The 25,385-nt window shown below is 41.3% G+C and overlaps 3 protein-coding genes across 6 annotated transcripts; 2 read left to right on the top strand and 1 right to left on the bottom strand.

The window, feature by feature from the left end:
- Positions 1–1,792: 1,792 nt before the first annotated feature.
- Positions 1,793–8,658, bottom strand: LOC129172268 (flap endonuclease GEN homolog 1). Of its 2 annotated transcripts, none has more exons than XM_054761826.1 (13): positions 8,351–8,658; positions 8,016–8,211; positions 7,775–7,951; positions 7,593–7,703; positions 7,446–7,519; positions 7,279–7,364; positions 6,712–6,862; positions 5,663–5,699; positions 5,513–5,593; positions 5,311–5,441; positions 5,155–5,216; positions 3,732–3,881; positions 1,793–2,948 (listed from the first exon to the last, which is right to left on the bottom strand). In XM_054761826.1, the coding sequence occupies exons 1-13, from the start codon at positions 8,509–8,511 to the stop codon at positions 1,900–1,902; spliced, it is 2,466 nt and encodes an 821-aa protein (XP_054617801.1). In that variant the 5' UTR covers positions 8,512–8,658; the 3' UTR covers positions 1,793–1,899. The 2 variants fall into 2 exon arrangements, with proteins under 2 accessions (XP_054617801.1, XP_054617802.1); XM_054761827.1 differs by having other exon boundaries at positions 8,016–8,146; positions 8,351–8,484.
- Positions 8,659–8,880: 222 nt separating this feature from the next.
- Positions 8,881–11,734, top strand: ppil6 (peptidylprolyl isomerase (cyclophilin)-like 6). Of its 2 annotated transcripts, none has more exons than XM_054762101.1 (9): positions 8,881–9,056; positions 9,640–9,719; positions 9,824–9,919; positions 10,154–10,333; positions 10,456–10,518; positions 10,602–10,739; positions 11,241–11,300; positions 11,360–11,495; positions 11,587–11,734. In XM_054762101.1, exons 1-9 carry the CDS (start codon positions 9,035–9,037, stop codon positions 11,622–11,624), a joined length of 813 nt encoding a protein of 270 aa, XP_054618076.1. In that variant the 5' UTR covers positions 8,881–9,034; the 3' UTR covers positions 11,625–11,734. The 2 variants fall into 2 exon arrangements, with proteins under 2 accessions (XP_054618076.1, XP_054618075.1); XM_054762100.1 differs by having other exon boundaries at positions 10,592–10,739.
- An 849-nt stretch (positions 11,735–12,583) lies between these two features.
- On the top strand, positions 12,584–24,044 carry cd164 (CD164 molecule, sialomucin). Of its 2 annotated transcripts, XM_054762769.1 has the most exons (6): positions 12,584–12,836; positions 13,507–13,578; positions 17,969–18,037; positions 18,420–18,536; positions 20,365–20,460; positions 20,542–24,044. In XM_054762769.1, exons 1-6 carry the CDS (start codon positions 12,764–12,766, stop codon positions 20,715–20,717), a joined length of 603 nt encoding a protein of 200 aa, XP_054618744.1. In that variant the 5' UTR covers positions 12,584–12,763; the 3' UTR covers positions 20,718–24,044. The 2 variants fall into 2 exon arrangements, with proteins under 2 accessions (XP_054618744.1, XP_054618745.1); XM_054762770.1 differs by lacking the exon at positions 18,420–18,536.
- Positions 24,045–25,385: the final 1,341 nt, after the last annotated feature.

The raw sequence follows: 25,385 nt of genomic DNA, 5'->3' as shown, positions 1-25,385 counted from the left end.
TACATGAAATGAAAATAAAGTTGTTATTTTAATCTATAGTTATTTTTATATTTATTTCAGGACAAACATAATGCCTAACCAAAACTAAAATAATTTAAAATTGCATTCATATGGATTAAAATGTATTTATTTCCCCACCTATTTATTTATTTCATGGCAACCATATAATCAAACATATCGTGCTGCCTAAAAAAATGTGTCCATCTGAAATTGAACCTTCGCTTTTTATTGATTTGTTTAATAAACTGATATAAAAGATGGACAACTACAACAAAATACATGGCACTGTTGAAGAGGCATTATTGCTATTCTTGTTAACACATCTCACGCAGAACTGCTCTGTATTTTGTTGTGCAAGAATTTCTAATATTTTGTCCCACTCATGCAGTAAAATAAGGCTACCGACAACTGCAAAAAGTACGCCGTGTTATTGCTGAAGTACCAACATCTGACAGCAATTCTCCATGTTTTGAGTGTTGTCAAAGCACTTTGGGTGTGTTTATTATTAAAAGAAAAACACGCCTATACAAGTCTAGCAAGCAGTGAAGAGTTGTTATTTGGCCAAGAGGATGCAGCTGTCACCAAGCTCATGTCAGACCTTTCATGTCTGAGAAGGTGTGTAAGCCCTCACTCATGATCAAGGGGGGGACCAATACCGGTGGGGTTGTAAAAAAAAAAGCCACGTGCAGCGTCCTCTTGGGGAAGAACTGCCAAAATAATGTGTGTCAAATGATGTGAAATGGCTCTTGTGGTATGTTATTAAAACACGGTGCAACACAAGCTGCACAATCTAATGAGATCCGAGAGCAGTATATGAAAATCATAATAATGCTCAGGTGTCAAGGAGCCTGGAATATAACAGTATGTTTCCTATTGGGCTTTGCTTGCCATCTTACTGAGAGCTGTTTCTACTATTGTGGTTCCCTCAGCACCTCTACATAGGACGCAGTACAGACTGCAAGCAGGATAACAAACATTGTTAATCAATACCTCAGTGTCCATTACAACGGAGCATTATCACCTCATGTTTGTTAGGACTATGCAAAAACTATTTTACAGTGGAGGGGTGGGGCACAGGCCAAAGAAGAAGACAATTAATGGTGAAGAAACCAAAACGGTATACAGAATATTAAGGATTCCCCCCCCTGCTTTTGTACACATTGTGACAGAGCTCATGAGTTTTAATGACATCTCCATTATTATGGTGTATTCTGTAAAACTGCTCATTTGAATAGATATTTACACGAAATCTTTCACACGTTTGTGTGTGTTTTTATATGGGATGTGTGCTTGAAATTAAGTTTTTGTTGTTGTTGTAATTATCAGGTCTTCAAAGCTACATACTGTAAATAGAGCTCACAGGTACTTCATGCCAAAATGTCAAAAATAATTGAAATAATTTGTCAATTTACTAATGAATTTAAGGGGGGGGAGATAAAGCCATTATTGATTTCATTAATACAGCTCCATATTTAATTCTAATAATTTTTGCTGTTATTGTAGAGCCTTTCCCCCCAAATTTCTCAGTAACTAATGTATGAATTTCCAGTACTACATTCTAAATGATCAACTTGTCAATGAAGTATTGAATAAATATGAACTAAAAAATATATATTTCATGAACACTGCTCCATCCAAAATTATAGTGATTGTTGTTTTTATTATTATTATTTTTATTATTATTATTATTATTATTATTATTATTATTATAGTGCATTTAGCGCTATTTGCAAGTGTATGTATCTCTTGGACAAAATTCGGGCATATGCATCCTTGTAAAGGGGGGGGGGGGGGGGGGGGGGGTAATTCAATGTCATGTGACCGCACAGGTGTACCTAATATTGTTTGCAGTGAGTACGTTGAATTACGATGAAGCTTCCGTCCTGCATCCTGCTTTTGTCACTGCATGAACTTGAGCCTGAGTCTTTCTGCCAGCGGCAAAGGGCTGTCCCCCCCACAGACGACGGAATCGTCGCTGTCCAACACAGCGATGGGGGACGCCGGGGCGGAAGGGAACACGTCATCGAGAACAGCTGCTTCTACCGGGGAACCGCTTTCAGCGTTTACTGGATTCTCGAAGCTCCGCACACATTTGGAGGATTGGCCGCTGCCATCGCTGGGTTTCGGTGGTCCGCCAATAGGTTTCAGAGGGACACCTGATGGGATCCTTCTCTTGAGCTTGTGTAAGGGCTTTGTGGTTCTCCAAGTTGTCGTCGGCTGGTTCTCAGTGTCGCTGTCATCGCTGGATGGACACACGCTCACGCAAACGCTCTTCTTGGAGGTCATGTTTCTGTCTTTGCCACCATGACACGGATCAGAGTGGCACCTCTGTGGTTTCCACACAAATTTAGACTTGTGAGGAGGTCTTTTGTTCACCTTCGTCTGGCATTGTGCTGCTGGCTTGGCTGACGGAGCAGCTTCATCTGCCTCTATTTTGCTAGAAGATGGCTTCTCTGATGTCTTGCTGCCATCACTATCTTTAGGACTGTGTGCATTTAGTTTGAAAGCGGACATATGAGAGGGAATGCGCTCGATGTCGTCTAGTTGCTTCGAGACGATTTCCATGGTTTTGGTGGCATGCCTCAAGAGTAGCCTCTCCCTGAGAGGACACTCACTGAAACACCGCTCTGGCTGAGGTTCTGAGGTTTTCTCCTCGACGTCGTCAATGGTGGTTTTAGGCGGCGGGGTGGACGTGAAGGACAACGCATCCCAGTCGATGTCACTCAGGTGGAGAGCTTCGATAACGGCGGAGGCAGACGGCAAGGAGTCACCATGCGGCTTATTGCCTACAGGTGTGTTCAAAACCACCACTTCCTGTGTGTTTGGAGTCACGGCAGTTGGTGTTCGCTTTTCCGGAGAGCAGCTTTGGAGGCTCATTTGTGCCATGAGGTCCAAAACATCATCAGGTCCATCTGATGTCTTGTCCTTTTTCCTCACTGGTTTTCGTTCTGAAAGAAGAGACAGGGAGAGCATTTTACAGTCATCCCTCGTTAATTGCAGTTAATTGGTTCCAGACTCGACTGCAAAACGCGAGGATTCCTTCTTTATAAATGAAATATCTTCATATTTATAGCATAAAAAACCTGTTTACAATCTTCTAAATATGTTTTTTAACATTATTAGATCCGTCTAGACATGAAATAACACCCATGTAGTCACCTTTACATTCGTACTACCCAGTATAACCACAGTATATCAGGGAAAATACAATAGAAAAGCAAACGTGGGTACACTATAAAGTAGTCCGTGTGCAGCTTGTTTAGCATTATAGATTGACTGTCCACTGAAAATGACAATACAAATGAGTAACAATTAATCACTCGTTGTAGGAGCTGCACGAGTGCTGCGGTTCATCGAGTGTTTCATTTCTACGGTGCTGCTTCCTACTCTTATCATCGGGCTGCTAGCTCTGCTTCAAACGGGGAAATGAAGCGCTCCGGCTGTGACACACACAAGGTGGCCCAAAAGCAAGCACATGTTAGGCGAGACGGAAAGACACCTCGTGGCGGCAACCAGCCCTTTGATGTGGATCGGCCGAGCTGTCAAGCTAACATGATCAGGTGTCAGAGCGGCTGTAATCGCCTCGTTTGCGAAAACAAGTCAAAGCGCCAGGTGCCTTTGATCACCACGGAAGCTTGTGTATTAGGGGGTGCAAGGCCTCCCGTTTTTGCTCATATTCCAACAACAAAATACTATATTTTCATTTAATATGAGCATCGGTGTGGTCTTACTCTTTGTCTTGTTTTCTTCAGCTAAGGCTTTGTCCTTCAAGTAGCTCTCCACCACCTCAGGGAAGGCCACACAGAAGAGGGACTGCTCCTCCACTGACCTCACCTCGTGCTCATCCTCCGCCGGCCCATCCTCAGGAAAAACGTAATGATCTGCAGAAGGTGCACCAAGGCCACAGACAATTTGTTGTTTCACCATCTTGTTTTGTGAACGCGCAATTTAACACCGTCGTCAAACAACTAGATGCCTGTGTTGTCCAGCAAAAATACAGTTTAACAGTTTATAATAACAACAACAACAACAACTAAAATAAAATATTTAATTAAAAAAAACAATTTGAAAGCTAATTTGCCAATTTTTTTATATTACATACTATATTATGCTTTTGTTTCAATTCTGGGCAGCTAGCATATTAGCATTAGCATTTAGCCTTGAGATAACTGGTACAAGTGTGTCTTCAAAAAGTAAAAATACCCACAACCAGTACAGAAGATAAACAACACAGCCTCTTATATGATCAACTTTTGTTATTATGGTGAACGTTTTTGTTACTTTATCAACAAGGGCAGCTTTCTAGATGTTAACTGTGTCCATTTTTATGTGCTAAGCTCAGGCTAACTAGGCTAACTTGCCTCAGCATTCACATAACCTTTCCTCCGTTCCGCTTGTTCAAACAATCATTTATGCCTTTTATTCACTTTTACTTTATCCGTAATTTTCTTGTCAAATGCTTGGTACCTAATGTTTACTGTTATTCTTCTTAAAAATGATCAGTTAAGCATTTTTTCCTTAAATTAAAACCATTATTCCTTAAATAAAAAAAATAAAGAAAATATATACATAAATAAAATACTAACAAACATGCGCATTATATTTGATATAATATCTACAACATTTTAAAATAAATTTGAAATGTAAGAAAAATAAATGGAAACGTGGTGCAATAAAAGCCTATTAAAAGTTCTGCTGCTAACAGTAAAAATACATCCAACTGACTAGATTTTAAAATAGTATTTAAAATTTAATAACAATAATAATATCTATTGCGCGAACAGTCAGACTTTTTAACATTCAAACAAATTAATGAATTAACCAAAAAAAAGCGCTAATCCCTAATAATTCATATTGATCCTGGTCATTCAATTTTTTTTTTCAAATGGAAAACAAATAAACAGCGCTCACGTTCTCGCGGATAATCGTGCGAGAAGACCTTGTTAGTGAGCTAGACTCGAATATGACAGATTTCCCAGCCCGGGAAGGAAGCCGCTTTAGCACCTAGCGGCTGTTGTGAGCGATCCATCACCTCTGAAGCGCACCTCACAGCCAGTCACTAACAACCGGGTGACGAGCACCCCGCACCCCAACCTCTGCACCACGCAGCAGGCCTGTCACTCAAGCCCAGAGGATGTTTGTGTTGGAACTTGCCTGGCGTTTTCCAGAGGACTTCGAAGCAAGGGACCGAGTTTCTCACGCGTGGTTTCAATATTCTTTTTATAGGAGTGGAGAGAAAAGGTTTTTTTTTTTAAATAAATAAAAAAAACTGAATTCTCTATAAATTAGAATTAAATATAAAAGCAGTACCGAATGGGCTGCATTTGTGATGACATCGTTCTCCCGCCCGTCCTGTTCATCAGCTCTGCATAAGTCATCAGAGCCAAAACCTTTTTACTGGTGTAGTGCTTCGGCCACTCCATCTTGTCATGTGCAAATTTCTACAAACGGAAACACACCTTTCACATAAACACCCCAACACTGAAGTGGAGCTGTGTGCTGCACAAATGACCTGCAATGAGAGCATATTTGGCTGCCTCCTCTTGAACTTGGCAACGGGTTTGTCCTTACAAATCAAAAACTCGTTGATAATCTGCAGGGAAATTGTGATAAATGTTTAACAGCGGGTCAACAGGTGTAATCACGTGAGCTTTTGCCGTACCTCTGTAAATGGGAACTCTTGACTTGCCAGTGTTTTCCTGAAATAACACCAGAAATAATGTTTACGTTAAATAGCTGAGACGACAAGTCAGACCAGGGGTGTCCAAACTCTTTCCAGTGAGGGCCACACAGTGAAAAATGAAAGGCTGCAAGGGCCACTTTGATATTTTGGAAAGCAACACACGTAGATAACAGGAGGTGGCGCGGGTCGTCCAGAAACCAGGAGGTTGGCGGTTCGATCCTCGCTCCCTTCAGTGTCTGGTGCCTGTGCAAGACACTTCACCCACCTTGAATGAATGCTCGGTCGTGGTCGGAGAGGCCGGAGGCACGAATTGGCAGCCACCAGACTACCCCCGGGGCAGCTGTGGCTACAGATGTAGATGACTTTAGTCTCATCATATTCTAACTTTTTCCCCAACCTAATTTTCACAAAATTACAACTTAATTCTTTGTTGTGTGTTTCCCATAATAGTCCGGCTTTTAAAAAATAGCAAATGTGAATATATTTTTAATATTGCAACTCTATGGTTTTAAAATGACATTTTTCAAAATTGCAACTTTTTTCCTTGTGAGAATATTACGTTTTTTCTCGTCATATTGTGGCTTTATTCTCGTAAAATTACAGAGGTTTTTTCTCATTTCTGCTGGGTTTTTTTCCGATTGTCCACGTATTTCAATGTTCTTGTCAATTTTCTTCTCGTAATATTATTACTTTATTCCCGTAATGTAAAAATTTTACCCCTGATTTACAATATTAAAAATATCCTAATATTACAACTTACAATTTTAACTTTTATTAGACTGTAAAATTACTGTAAAATGACGACTTTTTCTCGTTAGAGTCCAACTTTTTTTAATTAACATTTTGACTTTATTCTTGTAAAATTACTGCAGAGTTTTCAATTTTTGATATTCTTTTTTAGTTTTCTTGTCAAATTATATTTTTAAAATGTTCCACGGGCCATTCAAAAATAGCCCCTGTGCTGCATTTTGGACACCCCTGATTTAGACGCTAAAAATGACAACAAAACTGCCAACAAAGTCACACACCTTTTTATATTTGTCTCGACGGACTGGACTTGGCGCGCCAGCTCGGACGGGTGCCAGTCACATGGACACTGGTAGTCGAAATCTCGAGGTTGGCAGAATCGGTGACTGTCACAAAGCGTGCAGCCGCTGCGTTCGTGCGCCTTGGCGGAGCCTGAAACAGAAAATATGTCTATGCAGAAAAATAGACAACTGGAGGTTGAATATTTTTGTTGTTACATGATGTGACTTAAAGCGCTGATATTACACTTTTATGGCAGTTAAGAACCATGAACGTGGTGCTGAGGAGTGTGTTTGGGTTTTTTTAAGTTATATTTGGTCTTTTTAGATAGCCGTTAGCTTATTTTTCAAACATTGCCCGTACAGGTAATAAAGACTTCACAGATTATTGCTACCATAATGGATCTCAATGGGAAAAAACTGCTTTTAAACCAGAGGTCAACCATTGTGTTGGACTCCGCTGTCGACTCAGTTTCAATACACATGCTCTAGACACCCACCTCCTTGTGTCCTCCCCCCTTACCTGGGCTACAAACGCAGGTCAAAGTTCAAAGCGGGGGAACCACTCACCCGGATGTCGACATATGTGGCAGTGAGGAACCTTCTTCACAACTGCTTGAGACACGCACGCCACCTCGTCCTTCCACAGCGTGAACCTGAGAGAATCATCACATGGAACATCATCACACTATCCTGTTTTTTTCTCCTTATAAGTTTTTTTTTTTTTTTTTTTTTACCTCTGCAGAAGTGTTTGTCCTTTCAGTGTCTGGATGAGCTTTAGAGCTTGCTCCTTACCAACTCCAGGGATTCCCTTACAGAATAACAAATGCCCACTGCTCGTTTATTTATATCATCAGAATAAATGATGAAGGTTCACTCCATACCTTGGGAATATAATCACATCCAAGGAGGATTGCCAGACCAACCAGGTTCTCCCTGGAGAGATGCACCTCTGACTGGACACGTGAGGTCTTGTAACAGTCCACCTGGGGGTCCTGCAGGGCACAAACACAAACATTTTCAGTGGTTATTATGTACATGCATTGCGTCAGATGTGCGTGCATACTTTAGAGCTCATATTGAAGTTTCTGTAGACGGTCCGTGCGCCATACAAGAAGACGTCTCCATCATTGGTGATGCAACCGTCCACCAGTCCATGTGAGTCCAGGTACGCACACATGGCCTCAGCCTCCCCTGCAGCTGTCACCCATGGCACACCCAGATAGTCCAACATCTCTGCACACTGGACAGGAAGGAAAACGGCTAGTTGTGTGCATATATGACAAGCACTGCTGACAGAGACCAACCTCTCTCAGCACGGCCTTAAAGCGCCCCCTGCTGGTGTTTGAGGAGCATTTGGGAGCACCTTTTTTGGGCCCTCCAAATCGGTTTGCAGTCCTCTGGCTCATGGTTTCGGCTTTCAGTTCAGGGGCCTCTCCTTCCATGACGAAGACAAGTTTCACTCCCATAAGAGTAAGGGAAGAGACCCGAAAAAACAGATTCCTACACACGCAACAGCAGCGTTACCATACAGAGGCGTTTCTAATATTATGGTTAGCTGCATGGAAACACACTTCTCCTCAACTGCAAACGTACTGCACTGTGCATATATCTCCAAATAAATGACCGGTGAGTGTGTTACCTTAGATGTGGCTTGGTGACTCTGCCCATCATTGCTTGGACGTGCTGGGCCTCACAGATCCATAAACTGAGGTCGACTGCTAGTGTCCTTCCGCTCAAACTGTACAATGGCACCGACTCCCGAACCGGTTCGATGATGGACCATAAGTCGTGCACACCCATGACTGCACAGTTATCTGCTTTATTTGCGGCAAATGAGCGACAAAGGTGACAGCGACACAACACATAACACAACAATGGGACGGTTTTTTCAAACGAAGCCGCCCTTTTGGCTGCGAACGATTTCGTTAACAGTCTCACCAACACTCTTTCCTTGTAGTGGCCTAAACGTTCTACAATTTGTAAATAAGTTATTTTGTCAGTAAAAATAAAATGACAACATCATGTAAAGCTAAAATATAATGCACATATGTAAAATAGTAAAACATTAATTTTCAAATTGATAAATAAAAAAGCCTGAGCAAAATCGGACGCAGCCAGTCTAGTTGTAATGACGTCATATTCAGGCGCCGTCAAATGCTTGTTGTCGTGGATACAAGGCTGCTGTTGATATATGCTGGGTTTCTGTTGAATTAGAAATTCGAATTTCACAAGTTCTGCTTGTGAAAAGCAAGTAAAGCATTTTATTAACTCCAGGATAGCAGAGATAGTTTGATAAACACATAAACACCATCTTTAAACAGAAATGGCTGGCTCAAGTCCAAACAGTAAGTGAAAGCTGCTGCGCAAACATGTTGTTTTCTTACCACTATTGACTTTTGGAGTGTCACCAAATGTGTTTTGTCATATAAGCATATATAAAAAATACTTGTGCAAATTCACCTAATGTGTTTGGTACATTTGAGAAAGTGTTATATTTCATATCATAGCATAAAGAATACAAGACATTGAATGTATGTATCCATACAGAATATTAAAATAAATCAAAATTAATTAATTAAAATTACTTTAATTGAATAAATTAATAATTAATTTGCGTAAAGTAAATTTAGTTTACACCCTGAAGTATATATCGAGGTAGCAGGGTGATTTACAATATAGCCAAACCAATATAGAACAACAGAAAAAGAGAGGACAGAAAATATGTGAAAATGGAATTTTAAACAATAAAAAAAAAGTAAAACAATAAAAACATTCAAACAAATGATTATTGAGAACTACTATAAGAATGAAATCTTTGAAGTATCGAAAGTCTCCATATTTTGATTTGAGAATCCAAGAGCTGGTATTGGCAGTGTCGGTCTTTCAGTGTCGATCCACACATCACCAGGGAACATTCCTTTTTTCCAGGCATGGACCCAAAGCCGCACATAGAAATCGTTGGCTTGATTAAAGAACCACATTTTCATGTTGCCAAGAGCATCACAGAGGTAAATCATTATTTATTTGTTTGTCTAATTATCATTGTTGTGGAATTTTTTGACTGTGTGTGTGTGTGTGTGTGTGTGTGTGTGTGTTTTTTAAACTATAACAGGGACTGATACAGAAGTTTCCTCGTGAGTTTACGGAGCCAACAATTCGCCCGCTGCTTGAATTTGACTGGCATGCCTATCTGAGCAACCAGAAGAGGGTACGTGTAGAGAAAAACTTTTTGTGTAAATTGTTACACAATTTCTGTAGCTGCACCTTTATCTAGATCTGCACCAAAAAGTCAATTTCCTACCCCTCTACAAAGTTCTGTCCTACTGTAATGGTGAATGCTGCAAATAATGTCATCCAAATCACCTTCAAGTACACCTAAAGCATCCAAACATCAATAGAACTTCCTACTGATGATGTCAACCCACCTTTTGTTGATGTGAAGGAGATGCGTGGCGAAGTATGGGAGTTCTCCAGCGGTGTCATGTGCTTCCTGGATGGACATTTCATCGGGGATGAGGGCGCTCTCGCCACTTGGGCCGAGAACCAGTGGGGCTTCACCTGCATAGAGCCACAGGCTTCCTGTGTGGGCGAACACTACCTAAAACACCTCCAGTCAACCGGGGCAAGTCTCCGCCAAGTCTACTGCATCTGTGAACGAGTTCATGAAATACCGTAATGAATCATCTGGAGGTAAATGTCATGCCAAGAAAGTATATTTCTTGTGTTTTCTCCTTCCGTTTTCAGCATAGGTTCGTCTTCATGGACATTGAGATTGGAGGAGAGGCAGTGGGGAGGTTGTTGTTTGAGGTGAATCATTCCGATTCATGTCTTTTAGCGAGCGTGATGTGCCTCACCGTACCTTGTCCTCACTCTTGTGCAGCTCTTCTCAGATGTATGCCCAAAGACGTCATGGAACTTTGAGGCCCTCTGCACAGGAGAGCGAGGCCTTTCGCCCAACGGCCACCCGCTCTGCTACAAGGGCTCCCTGTTTCATCGCGTGGTGCCCAACGGCTGGGTGCAAGGCGGAGGTCATCATAATAAATAAATACAAAATGAAATAAGACATTTCAGATGATTTTTGGGATCACTTCCACACTGACTGGGGTACAACATGGGAATTCTTAAAGCTGGAAACTCCTTGGCAAATAATTAGGGGAATATGGGGAAAACTTGGAAATGTGCAAACATTGCAGGTTTGTCCTGCGGGGAATTTAAACTTACCTTGTACTATAATATCAGGTAGAACCATTTTATGCAAATTTAATAGATTGTTTGCATTTAAAAAGATCCCTTTGACGGTGTTTTGCAAGGCACCATCTTTTTTTATTATATATTTTTCATGTATCATTCTGCTGCACGTGTCAGAACGCCGCAGTGCAGTTTAACATTCCTACAGACAGTAACAGTCCATTTTCGATGCGCGCCTTGTATTGGATTGTGTGGGTGTACCTAATGCTGTGGCCAGTCATAGCATCATTATCCTGCAGGGTTTTCAATGAGGATTTTTTTTTTCAATTTTATTTTGGCAGATATTTCTCCAGAACGGAGAGGAAATGGAGGGGAGTCCATCTATGGACCAACCTTTGAAGGTAAGGAGTGGAGCAGTTGTGCAGCGTTATTGCTATACCCACCACATGTCTGCTTTCAGATGAGAGCTTTGCTGTCTCCCACACAAAGCGGGGAACTCTTGGAATGGCCAATAAGGGCCCTCACAGCAATGGCTCCCAGTTCTACATCACCCTGCAGGCCACATTTTGGATGGACAGGACTTATGTTCCTTTTGGGTTTGTATTATAACTAAATGATGACATCTTGCATATACAGTATATATTTCACATATATACTTACACTGTGCATATTTTTCGCAAATTCTAGTCAAGTGGTTGAGGGTGTGGACGTCCTCAAGAGAATAGAAGAGACCCCGACTATCAATCAAAGACCCAAGCATGAATGTACAGTGGTGAACTGTGGGGTATTTAAGGTATAGCTTCTGTTATATTAAAAACACAAATAAAATGTATTGATAAAATAAAGAAGAAACAAAAAACAATGTTGTGACAAATAAATGTGTTTGTTTTTATTTTAAGATGTTCCTTGGTGGCCTTATTTAACTACAGACAGTATATGGGGGAAGCTCTTTCTAACACATTTTTACCCAAACACATTCAATCCAGTGCAGGGGTTTCAAAATTTGCAGCCCAGTGGCCATTGGTGGCCCGCGGCTCTCTTTTCATTGGCAAAAATGGGAAAATAGAGCAAAAAGGCACAATGCAAAGAGAAAAACTCAATACTAAGCTGATACTAATAATTAATAATGTTAATTTGTTGATCATGATTATAATCTGAATGAAACACAGGACAAATATTTAAGGAAAAGTTTGTATCGGCACGCTTATTTGTGAACAATTTAACAATGTTCAATACAACAATTTAAGACAATGGAACAAAAGCAACAAAATAATAGAATTACTCTCCTATCAAATTTATTGCATGCACATTTTTGAGTAAAATAAAGTCAATCATGCAAAAATAAGTAAAAATTACTATTGGCTGCCAAATCCTTGACTTTTTGCCCCCAGAACCCTCCTGTGTCCAAGGATTTATTCCCCCAGTATGGAAACAATATAGCAATGTACACCTAGGTACAATATATCGGAATAACACAACTAAAACACATATTTGTGAAAATAAGCATAGAAGATAACTCCAACATATCGGTCACAGCAAGCTTGTTTCGTCCCGATACCGATAATGCCCTAGTATCGACAGTATTTCTATCTGTATTGATCTGCCCATCTATACCCATCATTTCCAGTGCGGCTGCCGCAGTTGACGTTGCACAAGTCACCTCCCTCCCCCGCCCCTCTCTTAAAAGAGGTGTCACATGACCTGTCAAGTAGGAAGTGTCTAGTTTAGCCCTCCAGCACACAAACGCAAGACGAAGGAAGGAGCCCAGAAATCATCACCGTCTTCGTGTCGTCGTTTTTCCCCGGTAGAGATTGATATATTTCGCCGTTTCGAATTGAAGTCGCTCAATTAATCGTCCGCAGTCATGAACGGGAAGGTGTTTTTTTTCTTCGCCGCAGCCTTGGCTTTGATTGGCGCATCTGCCGCGTCAGACTCAGGTAAGTTTGCCAGCTAGTGCTGCTAGCAGCTAGCTTGAGTAGCCGTGTCACTCCTTGTAGAGATACATCACCACGAGGTATGAATTACGAGTCAAAAATGTTTTTACGGTCAAAATGTGTGGACATTAAATGTTTAACTTAATATTTTAGCTGTTGTCACTCCTTCATACTCCCATTGGCGGATTCATTACCACGCTGGCGGGTGAGGCGGCTTTTGCCTGAGGCAGCTGCGTTAGCTTTAGCCTGCTAGCAGCAAACTGAATGACACGGTATGACATATTTGAAATAATGCCCACGGTTGACCTTAACTGAAACATTGGACACAATAAGTAATCGTTGTGTAAAGCAAATTGCCCTCTAATGCACTGATTTGGTGGCAAGAGCATTTTTGAGCGTAGTTGTAAAATTATTTTTTTGTTTAAATAATACACCCATCCATCTTATGTAAAGCTTGTCCTCACATTGGTGAGCTGGAGCCTATTCCAGCTGACTTAGGTGACGGGAAAGACCATACACTGGTTGCCAGTTAACCACTCACACCTATAAGCAATTAGGCTCCAATTAACCCGACTTGCATGTTTTGGTTTGTGAAAGGAAGTGTACCCATAGAAGCACATGCGTCTTCCGTTTCCAATGGAAATTTGTTAAATCAATTCTAATGTGTTTGCAGATGGATGTCTTGCCCTCTCATGTGCTGCTTGTGAAAGCACGAGTGACTGCCGATGGGCCAACTGCACATCATGTGAGTATCTGTCCCTAAATACATGTCAGGTATGTGCAGAAACAGGCACAGGTTGGGCTTTGTGAGGCCTAAATTGTGCGAAGTTGACTCATGATTCCTGGGGAATGGAGGGAATGTATGGAAGGCGCTGCTGACTCCCATCTGATGTTCGAGCGACGTTTGCAAAACAACATAAAAAAAAAATGGGGGTGTGAAGCGGGAGAGGTTGTAAGGATGTTGCAATTGCAACCTACATTTCAACATTGTGTTACAGGTGATAAAGTAAATAGCTAGTAGGTTTTATTAGCTTGGAAAACCTGAAGCTCATTATCAGTATCACCAAATGGGGTCACATGGTTTGTGCATGAAGCCTGATGAACTCTTGTGAATTTGACGGAACGCGTACACCAGAGGAAGCGAGGCCATCTGTGGCAGGAAGCCTGCCTTATCTTCACGCTGTGGACCAGAGAAGAAGGAAGTAGAAACAGCATTAGCGAAAGAAAAGCGCAAGCTCATATGATCCGGTCATCCTGAGCGGTTTGAAATCCTGACACTGTTTCTGTGCTGAGGTTCACAATCGGCTTACTCGAATAAGACAAAGGTGGGCGGTGATCTCTTACGGTAGCTGACCAGTTTGACAACTTATCTGATGCTCAAACAGGTGTAGCCTCTGTTAAAATGTTGCATTTTAATGCTAAAAAGGTTGTCCTGTTCCTTTTTTTTTTTTTTTTTTTTTTTTTTTTTTTTTTTTACTCTTATAAGGTGACTTATCAGGACAGAAAAGGTGGAAGGCAGTGAAACCTTTTAAAATGGAACACAATCCTTTCCAGAATATTGGTTTGACCGCTGATGAATTTGGATTTTGACAAATGATTGTTCAGTGGTTGACTATGGACTATTATTAGTCAGATAACATTGAAAGAGAAGTCATGGGTAGTATTCTGGTCACTAGGTGTCAGTAATGTTACATTGATGATACATTACCTTACATTACATTACCTTTACATGTAAGTCAGCCATGGCATGTCCCACATGACTTGGTGAAAAAACGTTCTCCTGTTCCGTGTGGAAGTGCTAAGTTTTGGGGTTCTTACTATGACCTTCCTCGCCACTCTGAAACCCTTTTAAGTTTAGAATAAATAAACTGGGTGCTAACTAGTTAGCTCGGTATCTTGCTGTGCTTAAAGCGGCGGCCATCTGTGTCCCTGTGCAGTGGAGTTGGGCAATGTGGCATAAACAAAGAATAATAGGTGTGTAAAGATGATTCTGGGGTGTTATTTCATGTCTACAGGGTTCTAATAATGGTAAAAACATATTTAGAAAGTCATAAACAGATTTTCTATGCTCTAACTACAAAAATGTTCCATTTATTCATAGTGAATCCTACTTTGTGGAAATTCACTTATCACGGGCGGGTCTGGAAGCAATTTACCGCGATAAACGAGGGACGACCTTAGAGGTTTTTTTGATGTGGCAGTTTTACATTTGTCATGGAAATGCTCACACACACACACACACACACACACACACACACACACAAACAACAAGCATTTTCCCTTCAGCCAAAGCCTCTTTCCGGTTGGAAAATAGATTACTTCTTTGTTTTTTTTGAGCTCAGCAAAAAACTGCCAGTGTCAGTTTGGGCCAGTAGAGATGGCTTGTTGAAACTACACATTAAGCTAATGCCCTGCTACATTGTCATCGCTTCATTTATCTTTTGATGTAGTGATTTTATGTAAACAGCCCTTTGGCATCAGAAGTGACTATGCCGAGCTCAGCAACTCGGCTTGTTGGCACAGGCTATGTCTCCCGTGACGAAGCATCACTGCTCTGATTGCTGATGTTTGTAGGCCGAGACACCTGAGACCTCATATCTGTACTTTATGTAAGCTAACGTCAAATGTATGAGAGCTCGCACCACCTTTTGCAGCTGCCTGTTAGAAAGCGGCCCTCTTGACCAAGTGTGTGTGTGGGGAACCCATCCACCCTCACTCTGCCAAGTCCCCCCACCCTGAAAGGTGTGGAAAAATAGTTCAACCAGCATGTTAAAATTCTTCAGAAGGTAATTGCGTAACTAACCCACAGACAATAAGCGGGGTAAAACATTCCGTCTCATAAGGTGTCCCTTTTGTAAGGCAAATGCAAGCTGCTTTGTGCGTACTGGGGGTCAGCAGAGTGAAACAAGCGTTAAACGGTCTGCATGTCGTCGTTTTTGTGCATGCATTTTCAAGGTTTGGCTCGAAAGATCAACTCCACTTTGTGGTTGGTTATGATTCTTAAAATGGGAATTGATACTTGACCCCAAATGTGTTGGTAAAAAATGTGCAAAGAGGGTGAGTTTAAACCATTGACAGTGAAGACAATGCATGATATGCTGCTGGATACACGGCATCACAGGATGTTTGTAATGATTTATTTTGTTTTCCTTTTTTGTTAAACCACTGATATTTCTCCATTCTTAGTACCCAATATTCCTCCTTGGGTGATCAGCGAACCTTTAATAGACTTGACATTAGCAACATTCAAAAAGGGCGTTACAAGTGATCTGGTCTACCTGGATAGATTTGGAAAAAAATAAGACACAAATATAGGAACTACCATGCTATCGATACAGATGGATCAAAAGATCACAATAAAGTAGGATCAGCCTGTATTAGTGGCACAATAAAAGAACAGGTTAGATTACCAGACAGTGCTTCCATATACACTGCCCAGTTGTTGGCTTTGAAAATGGCTTTGGGTAGAATACAAAACACTGACTGAAAACAATTTGTTATTTTCACGGACTCTCTATCTAGTCTAATGGCTTTACAATGTAGAGATCTTAAACATCCCTATATTGTGCAGTTTCTAGAATCATTATACAAAGTCGGTGTATTATCTAAACTGGTATTTTTTGTTTGGATACCGAGCCACATAGGTATCAAAGGGAATGAAAAAGCTGATATGTTAGCAAAAGAGGCACTTAATATGGCTGTAACAGAAATGAAGATTCCCTATACAGACTTAAAACCAAAGATGAATGAATACATAAAAATAAAGTGGCAAACGTCATGGGATTTAAATCCCGGTAACAAACTCTACCAACATCAGCCTATAATTGAACCACGTACTACAATCCCGTTAGCTAAGCGACGGGAAGACGCTGTGCTAACTCGTATTCGAATTGGTCATTCTCGCTTATCACACTCCTATTTACTTGCAGCAGAAAATCCTCCCCGTTGTATATCATGTAACAGTACACTCTCAGTTAAACATATCCTTCTTGAATGCATTGAGTTTGCTCACATCCGTGTCAATTTTTATAATGTACCTGATCTGAAAACCTTGTTCAGCGAAGTTCCGCGATCATGCATCATAGAGTTTCTTAAAGAAATAAATCTTTTTATTAGGTTTTAGATAATGGAAACAGGCCCCTTGGCAGGCCATTTAATAATAATAATAATAATAATAATAATGGCAAAACATTCTAGTTAAAACTAGTGTCCGTGTGGCAACACGTAATGACTTCTTAACACAACTGCGAGAGTGAAAGAAGCACAGAAAGCAACCTGCAGGCAACATTTGGAGGCTCCTTGCATTCATCCTCATGTCAGGTCATACATGACACCAGGACCACAAAATATATCTGCCTGACAAAATGTTACACGAGTCGCTAAATCATTTATGAACCCCTTTGGTGAGAGAAAAGACCGGGCGGTATGCAGCCTCTCCTGGAGCTGTAAATTATGGGCAGCCATCTGGTGGGAGCAATTAGGTTTGCTTGTTAAGAGCGTAACAAGGAAAGGCGGCAGCAAAGGGACATATTGTATATGACTGTTATCCAACATTCTACAAAACAGACTTCAAAATGCTGTTCTGTAATGCTGTGGTTGGATATCTGGGTTCACATTTATTGGGGCTTTACTGTTTTTAAAGAAAGTGTCTCAAGGAATATATATAATATGTATACTGAAGGAAAGATGATGTAAAAAGGAGCCACAGTCACAAGGTGCCATCAGTTATGACTCACTAGGTGTCAAACAATCACACAATCAGTTTGTACCAGAATGATAATCATGGGTTAACTACTTCAACATGGGGAATGCGCCTGTTTTCATGTCATACACAAAAAAAATATGAGCAGTTCTGTGCCACTGCCTTGACTTCCTGTTATTCAGGGCAGGGAGGATTTATGATGGGGCAAAGTCCCATGTCATAGTTAATTAGTAATTTGATTGACCACGCAGAATAGCGTTCACTGGAACTGTTAACAAAAGAAAACAAAATGTTTACGTAAGCGGCAGTTTCTGCAATCGGCAGCGAGCGCTTTGACGACAACCAGGATCTCTGTCCTCGCTGCAAGGATACTTTGTAAAATCAACATGAAGCACGAATACATACTGTGAAAATATATTCTTCTGCATTTCAGCATCCCTGGGTTGCCACAATATTACTCTTGTGGAAGCAAACGACACCTGTAGCAACGCCAGCTGCTCTGGTAGGTTCCTTAAGGTTATATTACATTTATGCTCTTTCTGGACTTTCTCGATAATATATGCTTCCAAAGCAACATTTTTTTTATACTTTGCATCAATAATGTGAATCTTTTAAATCACACACTGCCTCTTCTGAGGTGTGGTAAGAGTGTATTTGATTGTGTAACCATTATTTCACATTCTAAGCTGTTGTTCAGGAGTCACATGCATACTGCTACGCTTTTAACATGTTAGCTCTTTGGGCTCTCTGTCTTCTCTGTGGTCTCTAACCAACTGGGAACTGACAAGCGTGGGAGTGTTATTTTTTTTTTGTGGGCATATCCTTGTGGTTTCAAAGGCTTTCTCCGTTTTAAACCCTTGTCTTGGTGATGGTTCCCTGTCCAGCTGTTGTGACGTCAACAGTCCAGACTGCCATTCCCTCATCCGTTGCCTCTACCACTGCCATCCCCCACACCTCTGTTGTTCCCACCTATAACAGCAGCAGCCCTCTGCCCACCACAGGTAAACCCCTGACTAAAAGCCGCAACCCCCTTCCTGCTGTCTGCATTCTGCTCCCTTATGGTGCCTTCAAACTTTCTTGGCAGTATTCTTCAGTAGTTTAGTATTCTGACTTTTTGATAGGAAGTAAGGGTTTACGTTTTCTATTTCAAAATACAGTGGGAACTCTAAAGTTGAACGCCCCTTCTGAAACTTTAGCTCATTGGTCCCCAAAAGCCACAAGTTTCGATTTTTTTTTTTTTACTTTAATGTGTACCAGTGATGGCAAAGAGGACATTGGTGTTTCTGTCCACAATACATTGACAATATTAAAAGAAGCACAAGGGACTGTAGACCAAAAACCAACAGATGCGTGTCAGACTGGCTGCCTGTAGGAATGTAAATCCCTTTTGTCATAGACGATTCTAATCTAGATCTACGATGGTTTGCGATATGATTTTAAAAACACGGTATACTTTAAAAACGAAACATTCAATACAGTGTACTGTACAAACTATACGATTAGATTCTACGGTTAATGTTGGTTGATGTAGACATTAATCTTACGTTATAAAATAAAGGTTGAAAGGGTCTCCAAAGTTCATCACTATTAGAGCTGTCAACTATTTGTGCTTTGTTTATGACCGGCAACCTTTCAGTTGGACACTGCTTTATTTACCAAGCACATCTCCACTCAGACAGTCCTTACGCTATTTTGTGGACATATGTCATTACATAAAGGGATAAAGTCTGAATTCAACAGTTGTTATAAAAAAAAACAACAAAAAAACAGAGTTGAAGCAAATATTCTTTGACCGTTCGTGAGCTACTCAAAATGAGCTGGTGAGATGGGAGACCCTTGTTATGGACACGCTATGTGTTTATGTTCATTAAACAATGACACACAAATGGTGTTTTGAGGACAAGACATCATTTGTGTCATGACAACAAGAGCAAAATTGCTCAGTGACACTAGAAGGTTAGTATGTACACCATGTACAGTACATCATAGCTACTTCCTCCTGGGACAAAAACGAGCTCCAAACTAACCACATAGCATGTTTGTTTTAAAAACAAAATGTCACTGGTAAAAAAAAAAAAAAAAAGACATTTGGAGTCCGAAGACGAGAAGCGAAGCGGATAAATCTCGCTAGCTAGTTGCCGCCATTGAGAGACTAAAGTTGACTCTCACGGCAATAAGGGACGGTGTGTCCCTTCTTGGCTCAATACGGGTGTTGGCAACCCTACGTGACCCAGCACACATGTGGGGTTTGCCACTGCACACCGATTTGCTTTAAAGGCATATGCTGATCATGTGTTTTTTACGGAAACCTGCCGAGACTAATCGGTGGCCAATCGATCAGAGCATCCCTACAAAAGACATTCTAAACTTTAGGGTGTTTTTTTTGGGGGGGGGGTTCTCTGACGCGTTACATTTTTCTCGGTGACTAGCACGCTTGCTGATATTTACATCCATTCTCGTCTTCAGTCATGGCGAGCTATAGAGCATGCGAGACGATCCTTTCTGCGGCAGCCCAGGTTCTCGCGTTGCTTGAAAGACGCCGTGTCAACTGATTGCGTCTCTCGCGATGCCCAGCGCAAGTCTCCACAGTCGGTTAATCTAAGGATTTATGGCTGATTCTGCTGCTACGAGTTGCATCGGTTTTATGGTTCACAACCCTACTGCCCTTTGTATCAATCAAGTGACAAACGTTCCACATCAGAGTTTCCACTGCACAGTCAAAAGTGTCTGTTTTGTGGGTTGCTGACGTTTATCAACATATCTAGAGGATAATGAACATTGCTTGAACCATATCAAGTGGTGGAAAGGCTAACTGTCACTGTGACTTAGCTACAGACAACACAACCAACATTCCCACTGCTGCTCCAACGCCCAATGTTAACACCTCCACCACCGCCATTGTGTCTACTGCGTCCTCTAATTCAAGTAAGTGTCTTTTGCTCATTCTGGTGCTCCATCCTGCACGATATACAAAGACCGACATTATCTGCTCTGTTTTTATTCCAGGCACCATCCATACTAGCGCCACCCCGGTCACATCCTCTCCCGCTCCCCATAAGAACTCAACCTTCGATGCCGCCAGCTTCATCGGCGGCATCGTGCTGGTGCTGGGCCTCCAGGCCGTCATCTTCTTTCTGTACAAGTTCTGCAAGTCCAAGGACCGCAACTACCACACCCTTTGAAACCGCACCGCACATTCAAGGTCCACAATCTCTCAGCTAATAATACCCCACATAGCAAATCTGTTCCATACCTTTCTCCCCCATCGTGATGGACTCAAACAGTGTTTCCAAACATCTACATCTTTGTGCAACTCTTGCTTTCCGACATCGGTCAGTATCAAGACACCCATGCATGCTTTGTTTGGGTGATTGCACATCTCATCAGGTATTATCTGATAGATATACTACATATACAGCAGCTTTGATTTGGAACCACTGTTTGATTTCTCAATGTGACAGCAATGGTTGAGCTTCGCGTTTAGCCAGTTGACTCCGGGCTTGATTATTCCCGCCCCCTTACACAGTTTTGTCTTGTATATGTTGGTGATAGATTATATAAAAGAGGATATCATCCCCACGAGGGGTTACAATCAACACACTTAAAAAGCCATCGATGAGGCGAGTGGCTCCTCTCTAGGAGGGCTGTAGATTTTCAGTTTTTGTGGTTGACTTTCTGGGCAAAGATCACCCAAAACGAGTTCTAAAGATAACGCTGCCTAAGGAGCAGTTTGATGCAATAAAACATCAAGTCCATTTCCTGTCTTATCACCTGGTTTGGTCGTCAAGGTAGTCTCTAAAGATTGTACAGTATTTTTAGGAATCTAGCGAATGTGCTCCATGTATAGAAGAAGACAAATGGAAGCGGCGTGCACTTTTCCTTGGTGTGGTAGTAGGTGGTAATAGGTGTTAAGTGCCTTTTAATGTCCAGTGTGGTTTAAGTGAGGGAAGGTGATTGTATTTCTACCTGATGGAGGCCTGAGTGTAATTAATTGTATCCCAGCTGGACTGAAGACCCTTAGTTAATGAAGACCATAGAACATAAGAAGCTTTAGCATTCAAGGCGTAGGAGTGTTAGTCATATTTAACATCTAGTTTAAGTCCCCCCCCCGGGTGCATGCATGGTCTTCTCACTCTGTCGCCTTCCAATGTGGGAGGCTTTAATAGTAAAACACTTGAGTATCGACAGGGTTTGAGTTACATTAAGGAAAAAAAACTAGTTGTAAGTGAGAGGTTGGCTGCTGCTGCGTGATTTTCATTTGGTCTCTACCCTGTGCTAATTAGTGTCTGGAATTGTAGCTGTGAAGTTCAGGGAAGGCTTAATGAAGGAGCATTGATCTGCATTTTTGCTTGTCATTTCATTGTTTTTGTTCAACCCCCACAAACACTTTGTTTTGCATGCTGGATGCATCGTTCATTCTGACACTTGCCGTTAAGCCTGAAATTATTCATACTGGGCTAATTTTGAGTTAAAATACATTTTTGGGACATGAGAAAATGTTCAAGACTAAGTTGCTTAGGGATGTAAAATATTTCCCATTTTCATTTTTTTGGTTTTGCTTTTTGATAAGTTCCACATCTAAATTATTCCTACCCTTTTATATCTGATTATTCTCAATCTGTAGTTGATTAGAATGGTCTCATGTACCTTTTAAATAAGTCATGTTTTGAAATGTACTGCACATAATGTAATGATAAAGAACACAGAAGCCAGGGATTTAGTACAGCAAACATGGATGAAAAGGCCATTTGTGCTTGCTTGATCATCACTAAAACAGATGACAGCATTGTAATGGACGACAAACATTTTACCTAAATCCAGATTTTTATGATGTTACAATTTACTAGCCTTTAAGAAGTGAAATATACCCATTCAATGAAAAAAAAAAAAAAAAAATCACTTTAGCTCCAGTTGTTTTTTTGTTTTGTTTTTTTCCAGTTTATGAATGACTTGTAGCTTAATTGTACATGCGCCTATGGATTTCACACTCTGAAAAACCACTTAAGTCGTAAGAATGCCTTGAAACAGCAAGCTGTACACCCAAATCCCTCCGTTTTGGCATGGAACGCAAGCGCTGCACTGACCAGCTTTGTTTGTACCAGTAGTACACGTGTTTGTATGGTTCTGCCAGGAAAAACTAACTAAAAAGCTTGTGTGTGTAGAATATTAACCCATCTGAATGATATTTTATGATAGTTATAACCTGGTGGCATTAGGCTACAGCCCAAAGACACACGCCTTAGCCGTGCCTCATTTCTGCTCATTCAGTGGCCAGATTTAGAGAAGTATTTGTTGACCGGTCACCATGCAGTTGCTGCATTCCTATGGAAAAAAAAAAAAAAAACCCATCACATGTTGCTGTCTGGCATCCAACACATGTTCATTGTGTGCTTCATACTCAGTCACCTGCGCATCTTCAGGAAAAGTGCCTTATTATTCAGTTCCATGTTGGTTTGTACAGCTCCATGGCTCTTCATAGACATGATAACCAGTACTTTCAAACCCATTTAGGTAGCGGTAGTGTGATTTTGTTTGCTCTGTCACGCCCAGCCTTAACTTTGAAATCATCTGCATGATTGTGAATGCAACTCACCTTGTTTAAATGCTGCTACAATGGCTGCCAAGAGCCACTGGGTGGGTGCCCACTAAAATATCTCCTCCAATCAATCAGTGGCCACTTTTTCTTTGTATTTTTTTTAATAGTGTAACTCATTTTGTCCCATCCAAAGTCACCAAGCGGTACGGTTTGGATTAGGTTTGCGTTTCCAGGATTGTCAACGCTCTTGCGTGTCTAGCTCCGCCCACGGCAAGCATTCTAAAGATGGATGATTTATGTTAGCTGTCTTATAAATATAAACGCGTTCCGAACCGATCAAAGCCCTTTTTCCACCAAGCAGAATGGTTCGGATCAGGTTTCCCCTAGATGGCGCTAGCTGTGCGAGCTATGGAGTGCGTGACTCCAATTTATGAAATCTATAAAATAAGTTTTGTTTTGTTTTGTTTTTTTGGGGGGGGGGGGTTCTTTCTATTCAGTTAATGGTGATGTAAAATAAAGTAACCTAACAACCAATCAGCACAGCATTGTGTCTAGCTCCGCACTCGACAAGCATTCAATGATAAATGGAAATAAAGAGCGTACCGAAACGTACCACTCGGTACAAAGTTGAATAACATGGGACAGAATGACTTCTCAAGCTTTAAGAAAAAAAAAAAATCAAACACTCCTGCCCCTTTCAGTCCAAATGCTTGCATGGCTTGATCTCTCTGACACACACACACACACACACAGACAGACAGACAGACAGGAGTGCCATCCGTTTGTTGCATTGCCTTATCAAAGCCATCAGTGAGTCATCTTGGTACGATTCTTTATGGCTTCACCCTGCTACGTAGAAATAAGCTCTTTTGTTGTCTTTCTCTCTCTCTCTCTCTCTCTCCATGTGTTTGCATTGTTTTCTAGTGTTGCCTTAAGTTCCAGCCTGTTGACCCAATAAAGTTTGTTCAATGAATTTACCTAGTCAGTCTTTCACATCGCAAGGTTAGCGAACAAGCTTTCCTCGCCATAGTTACAGTTGAGAGGCTAGTTGCCTGGATGACAAAAGGTATCGAAAGATGATCTTTGACTAGTGTCTGAAGTAGGTCCTTTTTAAAAACAGCAGTGTTATGTCACATACAGCCCGTCGCTACATCGCGGTTTTCAAAAAATAAATGGTCGCTCTTTCATGGTTGACTATGACCTATTAGGAGTCAGAAGATGTAGAACAACAAGTTCTATGTAGTATTGTGGTCACTAGGTATCAGTAATGTTATGAGACTTGATGTTAGATTATATTACTGAGCCAGCAGAGCTGAGACAACATGCCATGGCTGAGAGAGTGGGGGGAAAAAGGTTCTCTCATTCAGTGTGGAAGTAGTTTGGCTGCTTTGTCCTTCATCCTCACTCTGTTTGAAACACTTTCTTAAAGGGACAGTTAGGATTTTTTGACATGAAGTTGTCATCAAGAGCGATTTACCCCCCCGCTTCGTCCCATGAGCAGAGTTCTGGTCGGATTTCGGTGATGAGGAACGTAGTTCCAGTTAGTTGGTGGGGCCACTTAAGTAAAGAGTTTGGCTTCTCAAAACCATATGCGTTCAAAAGAGTAATACATTTGCATCATAAAAATGCTACTTCACTTGCAGTAAAGTATCGCAGTCGGGTCTGAAACAAATTAGCTGCGATAAAGGAGGGATTGCTGTAAAGATACTGTAGTGATGGATGAAACACTCTTCAGACTCCTTCTCAGATATGTGAAATTGTGCAAATGTAACCGTGATGTTCCACAAGGTAACTTGTTAAACATGTAAGAAACAAACCATAACTTGGAGGTAGCCGCTTAGCCGTAGCTTTACCAACTATTAAGCATTTGTTGCATTGTTTCCCAAAAAGGAAGCGCGCAGTTTCCAGGGTCACACAAGCAAAGCGTCTGCTGAGACGGCAAAAACAAAGTGAGCACGTGCTCAAGAGCCTCAGTGACCGCATTCTCTTGACTGCTTGTTTGTCCGGTTGGCCCACACACAAAAAAAAAAACCCTCATCCAAAACATCCGTCCATGAATGAGCCACAAAGATGTTAATTACTGCACAGCATAATCCTGAAATGGGACTGTTTTTGGTTACTTGGCTACACAAAAGGGGCAGAATATTACAACTTTCAGCATGACCCAGTGAGTATGTGTCCGTGCTGAAGCCGCTCGGCTCAACTAACCTGATTTGTGCATCCAGTCATTCGGTGTAATCTAATACGGGAGCAGAGAGAAACAATGCATCAGGCTCACACCCCTCTTTTCCCTTTTCTCTGTCCTGACCACAGA

This window comes from Dunckerocampus dactyliophorus, chromosome 19 (genome assembly GCF_027744805.1).
Source record: "Dunckerocampus dactyliophorus isolate RoL2022-P2 chromosome 19, RoL_Ddac_1.1, whole genome shotgun sequence".
Taxonomy (NCBI): Eukaryota; Metazoa; Chordata; class Actinopteri; order Syngnathiformes; family Syngnathidae; genus Dunckerocampus; species Dunckerocampus dactyliophorus.
Note: the sequence above shows the minus strand (reverse complement) of the source record. Positions and strands in the feature narration are given on the sequence as shown.

Coding starts and splice junctions, on each gene's coding strand:
- LOC129172268 (XM_054761826.1), bottom strand. CDS start 8,511: ATGGGTGTGCACGACTTATGGTCCATCATCGAACCGGTTCGGGAGTCG. Junction 8,212..8,350: donor GTCACCAAGCCACATCTAAG/GTAACACACTCA, acceptor TTGCGTGTGTAG/GAATCTGTTTTTTCGGGTCT. Junction 5,594..5,662: donor AAGAGTTCCCATTTACAGAG/GTACGGCAAAAG, acceptor ATTTCCCTGCAG/ATTATCAACGAGTTTTTGAT.
- ppil6 (XM_054762100.1), top strand. CDS start 9,035: ATGGCTGGCTCAAGTCCAAACA. Junction 9,057..9,639: donor GGCTGGCTCAAGTCCAAACA/GTAAGTGAAAGC, acceptor CCTTTTTTCCAG/GCATGGACCCAAAGCCGCAC. Junction 11,301..11,359: donor CTATGGACCAACCTTTGAAG/GTAAGGAGTGGA, acceptor GTCTGCTTTCAG/ATGAGAGCTTTGCTGTCTCC.
- cd164 (XM_054762769.1), top strand. CDS start 12,764: ATGAACGGGAAGGTGTTTTTTTTCTTCGCCGCAGCCTTGGCTTTGATT. Junction 12,837..13,506: donor ATCTGCCGCGTCAGACTCAG/GTAAGTTTGCCA, acceptor ATGTGTTTGCAG/ATGGATGTCTTGCCCTCTCA. Junction 20,461..20,541: donor TACTGCGTCCTCTAATTCAA/GTAAGTGTCTTT, acceptor TTTTTATTCCAG/GCACCATCCATACTAGCGCC.